The following is a 13,405-nucleotide window of genomic DNA, read 5'->3' as shown; positions in this document are numbered from 1 at the left end:
TCCAACCTGGCCTGGAACACTTTCAGGAATGGGAAATCCACAACTTCTCTGGGCAACCTGTTCCAGGGCCTCCCCACCCTCACAGGTAAGAATAGCACGTGATGGGCTGAGAAGCAGAAGACAAGGAGATTCATGACTCCAAGGCAAGACAAGGGAAGCTACAGAGAGACTGAATGAAGGACAGTATTGGAGAACTCAGGAAGAACTGGTGTGCAGAGGTCCCAGATGACTCCACGAGCTGCCGTGTGCAGTCACTTCTCCCTGGAGATTTGGCAGCTTTTCCAGGAGAGTTCACCACAGGCTTCACTCCACAGCTTTCCTGTTAGGCTACCAGAGCTGCACCAGCAGGGATCCTGGTGCCTCAGGTAACTCACCTCCTTTGTGCAACCCAGGGGGGTGCCAGGAGCTCACTTTACACCCAAGGGAGCTCTGTGCTCCAGCTACCTGTACACCTCTCAATTAAGTGGAAAGAAGAAACACCAGGTGCCAAGGAGATCAGCATTTCCTGATGCAAACTGTAACCTGAGGCAGGGAGACAGTCCCAAGGCCCTGCACACAGATGGGTATCTCTGTGCAAATGACCTGGAAGGCAGTTGACACCCCAGAGCCCACTTTACAGTGATGCATTTGGGGGTAAAAAAAGGATTTGTAGAAGTTGCCTTCTCTGTTGTTGGTGTGAAACACCAACATGGGGCCTTTAAATGAAGGACAATTCCCCAGAAAGGACAATAAAGAAGCAGAATCTGTAAGCAAGAAGCGCAGCTCCAAAACCTCAGCAGAAATAGCTTTGGAGGACATGGGAGGGTGTAGGACTGCATTTTCTTTGGAAGGCTTGTCACCTCATGGAACACACACTCCCGTGGCTGAGATCCAAAAATGCTGAACCTGGATTCACAACCCATCAAGCAATTCAGCTTCTCTTCATTCAAGAACAACGTGCTCATTCAAGCACTCTTGCCCTCTACAGAAATTTAGCGGTGGTGTTTCCAAAACAGAGATGTCTCCAATGGAAAGGGTCATCCTCTCTTGGTTCAATATACCTGATATCAAGTGATTTCTCTCTCTAAGACCGTTTTAACTTTCCCTTGTAGTGTCTGAGTGCCTGAGTGTCAGCCTTAACCCAGGGTCTACCCCTCAGTGAGATCCTTGCTGTGGACATGCAGCTCCACTGTCTTTATTCTCTTCATGGCTTCCTACTTAAAAAATGTTGATGGGATGAGTTCTCAGAGTAGCCACACCCATCTCCTGCACACAGTCAGCCACCAGACTCTCTCCTGTGATACGGCAGAAGCTGCACAGGAGCTTGATGAGCAGCTGTGGAAGGGTGTGTCCTGATAGGGGGTATCTCCAGTTTTAAGGAGCAGTGTCACAGCTCAGGCAGCACGAACACAATGATTTCTACAATCCATGCTCCAGCAAAGAGCCTCTTGACTGAACAAAGTCCCCACTGCGTTGGGTTTCTGCACGTGAGAACAACCAGGTGACTCTTTCTGCTGGGCTGAAGCCTCAGTTAACGAAGCCATTTAGGACTGTGGCCCTCCACAGTGTCCCTGGTGGGAAAGGGGGAGACATGTCCTTGAATTGATATTTTAGGAAATAGATTAGAACCTAAGAGGTCCTGCCCAGCCACTGTGACCTCAGTGAGAGTGGTAACACCAGAAACCACAGTCCAAGTCTCAGCAGGTGTTCACGTAAAACAGCCACTGGAAGGATGCAAAGACAACAGAGGAAGTTTGAAATGCAGAGATGATTATCAGCAACCAAAAGATCACTTGGATACTGTAGCCCTCTCTGATGTCTGAGCATTTAAGGAGCTGGTGATACAGCCTGGGAAAGACTGTGATGTAAAGATGATGTAGGGACTGGAGCATATCTCAGATGAGGAAAGGCTGAGGGAGCTGGGGCTGTTCAGCCTCGAGAAGAGACACTGAGAGGGGACCTCATCCATGTCAGTCAGTGTCTGCAGGGAGGGGGCAGAGGATGGACCAGGCTCTGCTCGGAGAGGCCCAGCAATGGGACAAGAGGCACAGGCAGGAATTGATGCCCAGGAAGTTCCACCTGAACATGAGGAAGAACTTCTTTGCTGTGCAGTGACCGAGCACTGGAACAGACTGCCCAGAGAGGGTGTGCAGTCTTCTTCACTGGAGATATTCCAGAACTGTCAGGACACAATCCTGTGCCGTGTGCTCTGGGATGACCCTGTTTGAGCTGGGGGGTTGGACCAAGTGACCTGCTGTGGTCCCTTCCACCCTGACCCGTTCTGGGATTCTGGGATTCCATAACCAGTGCAGTGTTGTACCACAGCTCGGGGGGTGATTGCTGACCAACATCAGAAGGATGTGGAGCTGTTGGAGCGAGTCCAGGAGGCCACAGAGATGCTCTGAGGTCAGGAGACCCTCTGCTCTGGAGACAGGCTGGGAGAGACGAAGTGTTCACTTGGAGAAGAGAAGGCTCCAGGGAGACCTTGCAGCCCCTTCCAGTGCCTGAAGGGGCTCCAAGAGAGCTGGAGAGGGACTTTGGACAAGGGCCTGGAGGGACAGGACAAAGGAGAACGGCCTCCCACTGCCAGAGGGCAGGGTTAGAAGAGATATTAGGAAGAAATTCTTCCCTGTGAGGGTGGTGAGGCCCTGGCACAGGTTGCCCAGAGAAGCTGTGGCTGCCCCTGGATGCCTGGAAGTGTCCAAGGCCAGGTTGGACGGGGCTTGGAGCAACCTGGGACAGTGGGAGGTGTCCCTGCCCATGGCAGGGGGTTGGAACTGGATGATCTTTACCGTCCCTTCCCCCACAGTCCATTCCACGGCCGGGAGGTCCCACTGTGCAGACTCACGCCCTGGGACTGGACCCCTCGGCTGGGCTGGGCCTGGGGCCCCCCGCCCCCTCATAGCTGATGACGTCACGGCTCAGTGACGTCACACAGTCCCCTCCCCGGCTGACGTCAGACCCAGCCCCGGAGAAGCGGCCCCGGGACACGGACGGGGCGGCGGCGGGAGCGCGGCGGGCCCGGGGTGAGCGCGGGGCCGGTCCGGGGGGGCTGTGGGTCCATGGGGGCTGTGGGTCCATGGGGGTTATTCCGCGGGTCCGTGGGGGCCGTTTTTTGGGGGGATTTGTGGGCGCGAGGCCGCCCCGCTCCCGGCCGGGAGGGAATGAATGAGGCGGGGGAGGGGGAGCGGGAGCCGCGTCCCGCCCGGCGCCGCCATCCGAGCCCTGTCCGGGAGCGGGCGCGGCTCCCCCGGCACCCCCCGGCATCCTCCGGCTCCGCTCGGTCCCCTGTGGGGGCGGCGATTTGGTGCTCGAGCCCCATCGCGGCTCTTTTGTGTCTCTCCGCGGGCTGGAGGGTTTGGTTGGTCCCGGTCACCCGCACAGGGCGCTTGGCTTCATCTGCGCGGGGTGGGCAGGGAACGGAGTCGGGAGGGGCTTGGATTGGAACGGACCTTAAGGATCGTCTTGTTCCAACTCCCTGCCATGGGCAGGGACACCTCCCACTATCTCAGGTTGCTCCAAGCCTTGTCCAGCCTGGCCTTGGACACTTCCAGGGATGGGGCAGCCGCAGCTTCTCTGGGTAACTTGTGCCAGGGCCTCCCCACCCTCACAGCCAACAATTTCTTCCTAATATCCCGTCTAAACCTACTTTATTTCAGTTTGAAGCCATTCCCCCTTGTCCTGTCCCTCCATCCCTTTTCCAAAGTCCCTCTCCAGCTCTCTTGGAGCCCCTTTAGGTACTGGGAGGGGCTGCAAGGGCTCCCTGGATCCTTCTCTTCTCCAGTTGAACACTCTCCCAACCTGTCTCCAGAGCAGAGGGGTTCTAACACTGGGAGCATCTCCGTGGCCTCCTCTGGACTCAATCCAACAGCTCCACATCTTTGTGCTGTTGTTCCCCAGGGCTTGGAGGCAGCTCTGCAGGTGGGGTGTCACCCGAGGGAGTAGAGGGGCAGAATCCCCCCCTCCCCTGCTGCCCAAGCTGTGGGATGAGCCCACCTTACATTTGCCTTTCAGGACCAATCTCCCTTATCCTCTCCAGGAGCGTCACACCGTTCAGTAGCTCTGTCACAATGTTCAGTAGCTCCGTAATCTCCCTTATTTTTATTTATTTTTGGTGCCTGGGGTCAGGTTTCCAGCGGCTCCCTCAGTGCCTTGGGCTGACGTCTCCTCTTGGCCGGCTCTGCCCGGGACCCGACGTCATCCCACAGCCGTGTGTCACCCCTGGAACAGGATCCACGGGGTCCATGTGTGTGTCAAGGTTATTCCATCAGAGTTTGGCCAAGAGCTGCCTGCCAGGGAGAACAGCTCCAGCCTGGACACCCTGACACATCCTCCCTGCCAGGGAACACCGGGAGGGACGCAGCGTCCCCAGCTGGGGCTCTCCAAACCAGAGGAGTTGCCAGCAGGGGATGTGTGATGGATTTGGGCTGTTCAGCAACCCAGGCTGCAGGAATTGTGGTTGAGCTGAGAGTTACCCCTTAGTTGGGGCAGCTCAAGCGCTCCCAAATGCGGGGATCCAATGGAGTTTCCACTTGGCAGCACTAGGGCATCAGGGCAAAGTGGCACATGCTTCCTCTTCTGGATGCCCAAGGAAGGCTCTTGCTTTCCCCTCAAGCTCTTCTTGGTAGAGTTGGAAAAAGTGGAGGAGCTTCCCAAAACATAAGCCCTTCTCCAGGTCTGAAACAGAAACTATGGGGTTTGGAGCCAAATGTGAGTTGAGAACTTGGTGCTCAGAGCGTTGGTGTGGACCATGTGCCCGAGGATGTGGTTGGGTATCTTCAAGATCCTGTGTCCTAGAGAGTACCTGATTTTCTTGGAAAGAAAAAAGCCCTGGATTCTTTGGTTTAGCTCCATGGAGGAGCATCCCGTGGCACCTCAGCAGCTGTGCAGCCTCCAGAAGCCCTGTGGGAGATCTGGGATTTAGTTCTGGCCTCTCTCTCTCTCTCTCCTCCCTCTCTCCCATGTTCTTTGAAGCTCACCGGGGGAATTTCCAGACAAACTCCGTGACTTTCTTATCTTCCTTATCGCTGTGACATTCTATTAATAACTAATTTATAGGAACTACTGCTTTCTATAAACATATTTTTGACTTTTGTGTGAGCAACAGGTGCTGCTGTTTATGTAACACCTTGGAAACCTCACAGAGGAACAGCAGCTGGCTGTTCCCTTAATACCATTTTGTGAATGTTGCTCCTTTTTTTTTTTTTTAACATTCCCTCTTTTCCCTTTCCCTGTGCTTTAATCTCCTTACAAACCCCCAAAATTCCTGCTATCCCAGATTGTTACTGTCCACTGGAACACATTTTTGCTTTATGCTAATCCTTTGCACTGCCACTAATTGGTTTAAACCTTGTCCTTCAGGTTGGGTTTTGGGACTTAGAAAAGCTGCTTGCCCAGCTTCAGAGCCCTCTCCCTGCCTATCCCAAACTTCCAGGCATTTCAAAATCAAGGAGAAGGGAATGATGTGATATTCCTGGCTGCTGCTGCTCTCACGAGGACGTTTTTTTTTCTTCCTTTTTTTTTTTTAAGGTGTGGGACAACTCCTACTTTCTGCCAGGTTTTGATTGGCTTTCCAAAGAGGCAGTGTCCTATAAATTCCCTTCTCCTCTCTGCTTCTGCCTTATCACCAGCTGAGGGACAGGTGAGTACAGAGGAGGGAAAATTCCAGCAGCAATTCCATTGCTTAATCCATGATATTGGCGTCAGTTATTAATTTAAATTAAGTGGGTGGGGGGAATGACTTTGATGTTTCAGAATGAAAAATTCCTCGTTTTACTGACAGTTTCTGACATCAGTTTGAATGAATGAGTAAAATCAGAGATTAAAGTATTTAGAAGGTAATATGAGGGGAGGAATATTTTATGGAATCATGGAATGGTTTGGGTTGGAAGGGACCTTAATGCTCATTCTGTTCCAACCCCTTGTGCCATGGGCAGGGGCAGCTTCCACTATAAATGATGTTTATATTTTATATATATTTTTTTCTCTTCAGTTTGTAATGGAACAGAAGTTTTCCTCCTTAGGATAGTAAGAAAGAGAAGCCTATAAAAAAATTAATATTTTACATCAGTTAAATGAATATTTTTTGTGTTCAGAACTATTAATTAGTCCTAGAATTCATTTAAAACAGGAAACTTGGATTTAGCGGAATGGGCTTTTCTGTCTGAGTTGCTTTTGCAAGTTAATTACTGTGCTGCAGCTGACTTTACCTCTTTGGGCAAGTATTTTTAAGGCATAATGTTAATTTCTTTATGTATCTATGTGCATTTATGTGCATTTATTGGCAAGTTTAAAATTTAATAATCACATCTCTTTTTCCCCCCCTTCCTGGATTTTTTTTCACTTCTAGGGTGTTTCAGTGTCTGGTGTAAAATGAATTTACTGTTCTTTTGAGTCAGCCTAGACCTGTAATTCTCAGCTTGAGCCTTTGTGGCTTCACTCCAGGTGCATTTGGAAAAAACAGTCCAGTCGGTGGGGAACCAATTTGTCCCCAGCATGGCATTTTTAGTAAAAACTGCAGTTAGTTTGTGCTTTGTTTATAGAGCTCAAAATGTCAAAATGACTTTTCGGGTACTTTTAGTGGGAATTTTCCATGACAGAGACCGGTGAGTCTCTGTCATTGCTGTAGGATTTTATTTTCCCATTGTGAAGCAGGAAGGGATTATCATGAGATCCAGTTGTCCAGATGGATTTTGAACATTTCCAAGGATGGAGGCTCCCATCACCTCTCTGGACATCTCAGACTAAGTCTCCTTGATCAGTTTAATTATATTTTTAATATGCCCTTTTTATGTGTCTGTGCTATTAGACAATAGGTAGTTTAGCAAATTCTTTCGTATTTAAATAGCAAAACTCCCTCAAGTACCAGGAAATTCTCAGCCTGGTGAGCTCAGGAGTGAAAGGAACACCCATATTCATTGCTTGCTCGTTTTTCTCTGCATGGTAAATTTGGAATTAAATTAACTGCTGCAGTTTCTGGTTGTGATCTTTCTTCTTCCTGATTCCCTCTTTTAGAATATCAGGAATTCCCAAATAAAGGAATTGACAGGGTAATCTCATCAGGGTGGTCTGAAATGTACTTTAATCTGGGAATTTGCTTATTATTTGATATTTGGGAATGAGTTAAAAGCTGTTGAGAGGGGATAAGGAAGAATTTAAGTGATTATGCCTTGAGAACTGTATTTGAGAGAAGTAAACTGGGACCTCAGAAACCACCAGTTGTGGCTGCAAGTGTGATTTTTTTGGGGTACTTTCCATTTCCTTCCCAAATGTGAAAGATTTGGAGAGGAAAAAACCCAAACTTAAGTGTAACACAGAGTAACTTATTAATATGTGAAATAATTAGGATATTTTTTTGAGTCCTGGCTAAATAGTGCCACTCCTTTGTTTGCTTTCTGGGTCCCATCCATCAGGAGTGTTACGTTGGAGTAAATCTCTCTTTTTTAAAGGAGATTTCCTGCTGCCTCTGGCTCAGCAGCTCTTACTGATGCAATTTTGAGAAAGTTTACTAATTCATGGCAGCCTGCAAACCCTTCACTCCGAAGTGGAATCACAGCAGCTTTGTTGAATTCTGTGTTTGTGCTTGAAATCGCTGTTTATATTGATTTGTTTTTTTTTTAAAAGGCTTAAACTTGAACCGTGTTCTTACTGTTGATTTTCCTGAACTGTGCATATTTTCACGAGCTCCCTCCAGGGAATACATTACCTCTACTCATGTTACTTCCCAGGCAGCTCATCATCCAGCCCTTGGATTGCATCAAATTCCTGGGGATTTTTCTCAGGGAGCGTTTAAAAGCCTTTGAAGTCACCCGTGACTCATCTTTTCTCTTGTGCCCGCAGCAGGTTTGAAAGGGGAAGATGCCAGTTGTCAGGAACCTGGGCAGGGCTACCAGCCAACTGCTCCAGAGCTGGGGCTGTGGGTGTGGGGTTTCCATCGTGCCCGTTCGGTGCATCGGGGTCTCCCCGCGCCAAGTGGCCTCGGACGCGAGTTTCCACTCCGTCACCTTTTCCGAGTCGGATCATCCTCGGGTGCTCATCACAGGTAATTCCTGTCATAGCTACTCCTGCTCCACTCCCCTCCTGCCTCCCCAGTGGGCAGAATTCTGGCAGCAAAAATACTCTGGAATTGGGATGATCTTTCCCGTCGGAGTCCCGTTTGAACTGTCCCGCTGTTTCAGCTCCGTAACTCTACTAAAACCAGTTAGTTTGGCTTTCCTCAAGAAAAATGATAAAAGCTTTCTGACTCACTGAGAAAAATAGTGCTGATTTCTGATGTCAGACGTACAATAATAATGAAATTCTGTCTTTTAATAATCTCTTCTGATTTTTGTCTCCCAGGTGGTCTTGGCCAGCTCGGGGTGGGACTTGCAAAGCTGCTGAGGTATGTCCTGATTCCTTGATATGTCATGATTCCCTGGCTTGCTGTTAGTGAGGAATTCAAGCTTTAGCCATTAGTTTTAGAAGTGATAATTTTCTGGAGAGTTGTTTATAAAAGAATCCCACTGTCGATTGCAGGTTCTTTTTTTGCCTCTCAGCTTTGTAAACAACATTAATGATTGGACCTGATGATTTAAAGGTCTTTTCCAGCCCTAATGATGCTGTGATTCTTAATGATTCTATGATTAAATTTTCCCCATCATTTTATATTCCACTCCTGTGCTTGTTTGAGGTTGCTGACGTCCTTTCTGTGTGTACATTGGTCACCATTCCCAAAATAACATAATTTTGTCCCGGGGGCTGGCTGCTGAGTTGTTTGCTTCCAGTTAAATGGAAGTATTGAGAGGCTAAATCCTCACTTTTCCTTTTCTCTTTTTACTTTTCCTGTTCCCCCACCCCACACACACAGTTACCTCATGTTTTCCGTGATATCTTTTCAAGAAGTGCTCCAAGAGCTCTTCCTGATCCATATCCATGTCCTTATCCACACCTGCTCAGCTCCAGGGAATCTGGACTAAGACCAGAAGTGAGCAGACTCACTGCCCTCAACACTGTTGCAGTTTGAATGTTTTCTGCCATTTCTATGGTATATTTAAAAATCATCCAACTAATGGGAGGCTGGAATGTGCTCCAGTGCCATCAGCTGTGACAGCCTTGGGTTAATTATCACAAAGTCACAATTTCTCTGTTTTATTTACTTTGTTGATACAAAAGTAGCTGCAGTTACAGCAACCCAGTGGCTTTTTGTTATTTGCAGGGGAGTAAATTATCTCTGGGTAAAATGTTCTGTAAGGAAAGGGCAGGAGGGTCTTTTTCTTAACATATTTTCACTTCCTAAAAGACTTCTCTATCCTTGCACAGCCCTTCACTGCTACTAGGAGTAGTTCACTCATTTTCTGAGATGTTATATTGACATTTAAAGGTTCAGTGGGGTTTTTTGAAGTGCAATAACTGATATAATTGCTGAAATTATTGTTCTTCTCACGTTGCTCCTGCAAAACAAAATAGCAGCAACTGATGGGTTATCTCAAAAGGCTGTGGACTCACTGTTCCATGTGGGTATTTTTACACAGGAAACGCTTTGGAAAGAACAATGTGATCTTGTCTGACATTAGAAAGCCTGCAGATAATGTTTTTTATAGTGGTAAGTGACTGGGGAAGCAAATGGAAAAAAAACATCTTGACTTTACCTCTGATGTTCATCGACTAATTACCAAACTGATAAGTGGATTGCACTAACAAGCTGCTGTTCTAAACTCCTGGATAATGCCTTCCTGCTTGGAAATCTTGCAATTGATTGATTTCTTCTGTTATTCCCTTTTCCTAAATACTTTTCTTTGCATTTTTGCACTGTTGCTTTGCCACTTCGTTGAACAGAATAACAACTCGAGTCACGCTGTGCTCCTGCTGTAAAAAGAGATACTTTTATTCTTTTGGAGGGACCAAGCTGGAAATTAAATGTGTGGTGTGTTATTCCATGCTCAGGGAATTTTTATGACGAGATGGATGTACAGTAGGACTTTAGATTCTTTGATTTTCATTAGAAACTTGCATAAGCTGCTGTTTAGTGATGTATTTAGGTGGTAGAAGCGGCAGTCTGAGTTTCAGGCAGAACTTTTCCCAGCATCCCTTCCTGGCACTGAGTTTCCCACTGGTTCCATTCCCTCCAGGTCCCTTTATCTTCGCGGATATCTTGGACTACAAGAATTTGCGGGAGATCGTGGTGAACAACAGGATAACTTGGCTGTTCCACTACAGTGCTTTGCTCAGCGCTGTTGGAGAAGCAAATGTCCCTTTGGCCAGAGCTGTGAACATCACTGGTAGGTGACAGGGATTCCACGTCCCTGGAACTGTGTCAGGGGAGGTTTAGGCTGGATATCAGGATATCTTCCCCAAGAAGGGTGGTTGAGCACTGAACAGACTTCCCAGGGAATGGTCATAGCCTTAAACCTGCCAGAGCTCCAGGAGTGTTTGGATAACACTCTCAGGGACAGGGTGGGATTGCTGGGGTGTTCTGGCATGGCCAGGAGTTGGACTTGATGATCCTTGTGGGTCCCCCCCAACTCAGGATATTCTATAATTCCTATAATGAAGAAGTGGAGAGCATGGTCTGATAAATCCTGTTGGGTGTTTTCCCAGGTTTGCACAATGTTCTGGATATTGCAGCTGAGCATAATCTGAGGCTCTTCATTCCAAGCACGATTGGGGCCTTTGGACCCACCTCTCCTCGAGACCCAGCTCCTGATCTCTGCATTCAGAGACCAAGGACAATCTATGGAGTCTCCAAGGTCCACGCTGAGCTCATGGGAGAAGTGAGAATTTTTTGTTTTATTCATTTCTTAAAAGTTCTGAGAGAACTTCACTGGCACAGGTTGCCCAGAGAAGCTGTGGCTGCCCCACCCCTGGAAGTGTCCAAGGCCAGGTTGGACAGGGCTTGGAGCAACCTGGGATAGGGGGAAGGTGTCCCTGCCCATGGCAAGGGGTTGAAATGAGATGGTCTTTAAGGTCCCTTCCAACCCAAACCATTCCCTGATTCTATGATTCTAACTTCATTCCTTTTGTAAGATTCCTCACTGCAACATTATTTTCCCTATTCTTTCCTTCCTTCAGGTTTTAGTACTCAGCAGTAGTCTGAGGCAGCTTTTAAGGTCAAATATCTTTTGAGTTTTGTTGGGAAAAGCCCAAAGAATTGGAAGCTGGGAAACATCTGACTTCCAGTATTATTTCTTTCCCTGGTTCTTTTGACTTTGGCCTCTCTGCCTCATCTGGAATTGGATAAAGGACAGTGTACAAAGCCTTGTGAAAGCAGGGGCAGTGATGGCTTTTGCCCCTCCTCTCCAAAAAAAGACTTTAAAGTCAAAGCCATTGGTATCTGTACATGCACAACTTCTCTTTTGGCTTTGCAGTGACTTATAAATAACATTTTTAAAGCTGATATTTTTAGATACAGATTCCTCACATAGGTCTGAAGACTGAATTAGCCTGAAAAATGTCGAAAATTTAGGAGTTTTAAGTTTCTGAACACCAAATGTAGACCCTGCATTAGCAGCTAATCCATATCAAGAACCCATATTCACTGATGGGGATGTAAAAAAAGGGCAGGAAGGGAGTTCAGCTGCCTGGCAGGGAATGGGGGCTGTTTAGTCCCTTTTTTCTTTCATCCCCATCATGGAATGGTGACAGCATGAGGGTTCATCCTGAGGGAGATTTTTCCTGTGAAATCAGTGAGTGTGTGGCCTGCTCTTGGTGTGTAAAACTGTTCCTCTCCTCTCTCCCTCCCTCCCCAGTACTACCATTACCGGTACGGCCTGGACTTCCGCTGCCTCAGGTACCCAGGGATTATATCTGCTGACTCCCAGCCTGGAGGGGGAACAACTGGTGAGTGGATTGTGCATTATGAGAAGGCTGGAAAGGGACTTTCCAAAAGGGACTGCAGTGCCAGGAGGAGGGGGAATGGCTTCTCACTGCCAGAGGGCAGATTTAGATGGGATTTTGGGAAGGAATTCTTCCCTGTGAGGGTGGTGAAGCCCTGGCACAGGTTGCCCAGAGAAGCTGTGGCTGCCCCTGGATCCCTGGAAGTGTCCAAGGCCAGGTTGGAGCAACCTGGTCTGGTGAGTGGCATCCCTTCCAATGGCAGGGGTCGAAACAAGATGATCTTTAAGCTCCTTTCCAACCCAACCCATTCAATGATTTATGATAAATAACACACAGTCCTGCTGCCAGATTTTAGACAGGAGGCTTTGGGTGTGGTCTGAGGGTTGTTGCCTGTCATGACACACACAACAGATCGACCCACATGAACACACCCACCCATCATTCTCCTCCACAGATTATGCTGTCAAGATTTTCCATGATGCCATAAAGACTGGCAAGTTTAAGTGTTACCTCAGGCCAGACACCCGTCTGCCTATGATGTACATCGATGACTGTCTGAAGGCAACGCTGGAGGTCATGGAGGCCCCTGCAGAATCACTGACCATGAGGACCTACAACATCAATGCCATGAGCTTCAGTCCCGAGGAGCTGGCACAGGAGGTGCAGAAGTATGTTCCTGAGCTCCAGGTGACCTACAAGGTGGATCAAGTCAGGCAGGCCATAGGTTAGTATCTTCTCAGGCAGCAGGTAAGAAGAAACATCAAATCAAGGGCAAAATAAAGTTTCTTTAGGCACTTGCAAATTACCCCTGTGCAGTTCACGTCTTATGGTTTGAAATTCAGCTTCAGCAGTTCAAACCAGTGATGAAACACTTGAAAGTTTAAAGGAATTTTTCTTAAACTTCGTGTTTCTTGGTTCTTTTCCTGTTCCCTGCAGCTGACAGCTGGCCCATGAACTTCGACGACAGCAACGCCCGGAGGGATTGGGGTTGGAAACACGATTATGATCTCCCTGAGCTGGTGACCACCATGTTTAGTTACCTTGGGTCTGACTCCAGGATTGCCCAAGCTAACTGAAAATACTTTCAGATGTTTCCAGATTTCCACAGAGGACCAGGAAGAAATGGCTAAGTTTAGGTTGTAATTTTCTGAGCCTTAGAGCACGTCAGTGATTAATTTTCGTGAGTAGCAACAGAGCTGGGCGGAAACATCCTGTAGCTGGAATGTACTTTAGATAAATTAACATCAGTGGGTGCTGACTCCAGACACAACACAGATGACAAACACAAAGTTATTGAACTTTCACACTTCGAAAAGAGCACTTACTCCTGGCTGGTGGCTCTCCAACCGTTCCTGCCTCTTCTTTGGCAAACAGCGTGGGACAGTGTTGTCCAACCTGGTGTTTCAGGCACGTCCCGCAAAGTCAGCGATAGGTGTTTCGTTTTCTTGGTGGAGGATGTTAGGGTGTAGCAAGATAAGATCCTTTCTACTCTTTGCTTGCAAAAGAGACTTCAGAAGGGCTACTTCATGTTTCCAAATTGCAGGGGCTCGTTGCAATTTTGGTTTGAAATCAAACTTTGTTCGATAGTTCCTATTTATATTTAGTGCTGTCTAAG

At 47.8% G+C, this 13,405-nt stretch overlaps 1 protein-coding gene across 4 annotated transcripts; it reads left to right on the top strand.

Moving 5' to 3' along the window:
• Positions 1-2,797: 2,797 nt before the first annotated feature.
• On the top strand, positions 2,798-13,105 carry LOC127482170 (L-threonine 3-dehydrogenase, mitochondrial-like). 4 transcript variants are annotated; one of them, XM_051812256.1, is made up of 10 exons: positions 2,798-3,005; positions 5,509-5,620; positions 7,819-8,020; positions 8,317-8,359; positions 9,489-9,559; positions 10,086-10,235; positions 10,555-10,727; positions 11,703-11,793; positions 12,245-12,514; positions 12,727-13,105. In XM_051812256.1, the coding sequence occupies exons 3-10, from the start codon at positions 7,837-7,839 to the stop codon at positions 12,864-12,866; spliced, it is 1,122 nt and encodes a 373-aa protein (XP_051668216.1). In that variant the 5' UTR covers positions 2,798-3,005; positions 5,509-5,620; positions 7,819-7,836; the 3' UTR covers positions 12,867-13,105. The 4 variants fall into 4 exon arrangements, with proteins under 4 accessions (XP_051668216.1, XP_051668225.1, XP_051668207.1 ...); XM_051812265.1 differs by lacking the exon at positions 2,798-3,005 and having other exon boundaries at positions 4,545-5,620; positions 7,822-8,020; XM_051812247.1 differs by lacking the exon at positions 2,798-3,005 and having other exon boundaries at positions 4,545-5,620.
• The last annotated feature ends 300 nt before the right edge of the window (positions 13,106-13,405 follow it).

This window comes from Manacus candei, unplaced genomic scaffold (assembly GCF_025592945.1).
Source record: "Manacus candei isolate 608988 ecotype Guabito, Panama unplaced genomic scaffold, ASM2559294v1 h1tg000007l, whole genome shotgun sequence".
Taxonomy (NCBI): Eukaryota; Metazoa; Chordata; class Aves; order Passeriformes; family Pipridae; genus Manacus; species Manacus candei.
Note: the sequence above shows the minus strand (reverse complement) of the source record. Positions and strands in the feature narration are given on the sequence as shown.

What these genes read in the sequence shown, in the direction of transcription:
- LOC127482170 (XM_051812256.1), top strand. Translation starts at nt 7,837, where the DNA reads ATGCCAGTTGTCAGGAACCTGGGCAGGGCTACCAGCCAACTGCTCCAG. An exon ending in AGATAATGTTTTTTATAGTG is followed by an intron (nt 9,560 to 10,085) that starts GTAAGTGACTGG and finishes CATTCCCTCCAG; the next exon opens with GTCCCTTTATCTTCGCGGAT. An exon ending in ACGCTGAGCTCATGGGAGAA is followed by an intron (nt 10,728 to 11,702) that starts GTGAGAATTTTT and finishes CTCCCTCCCCAG; the next exon opens with TACTACCATTACCGGTACGG.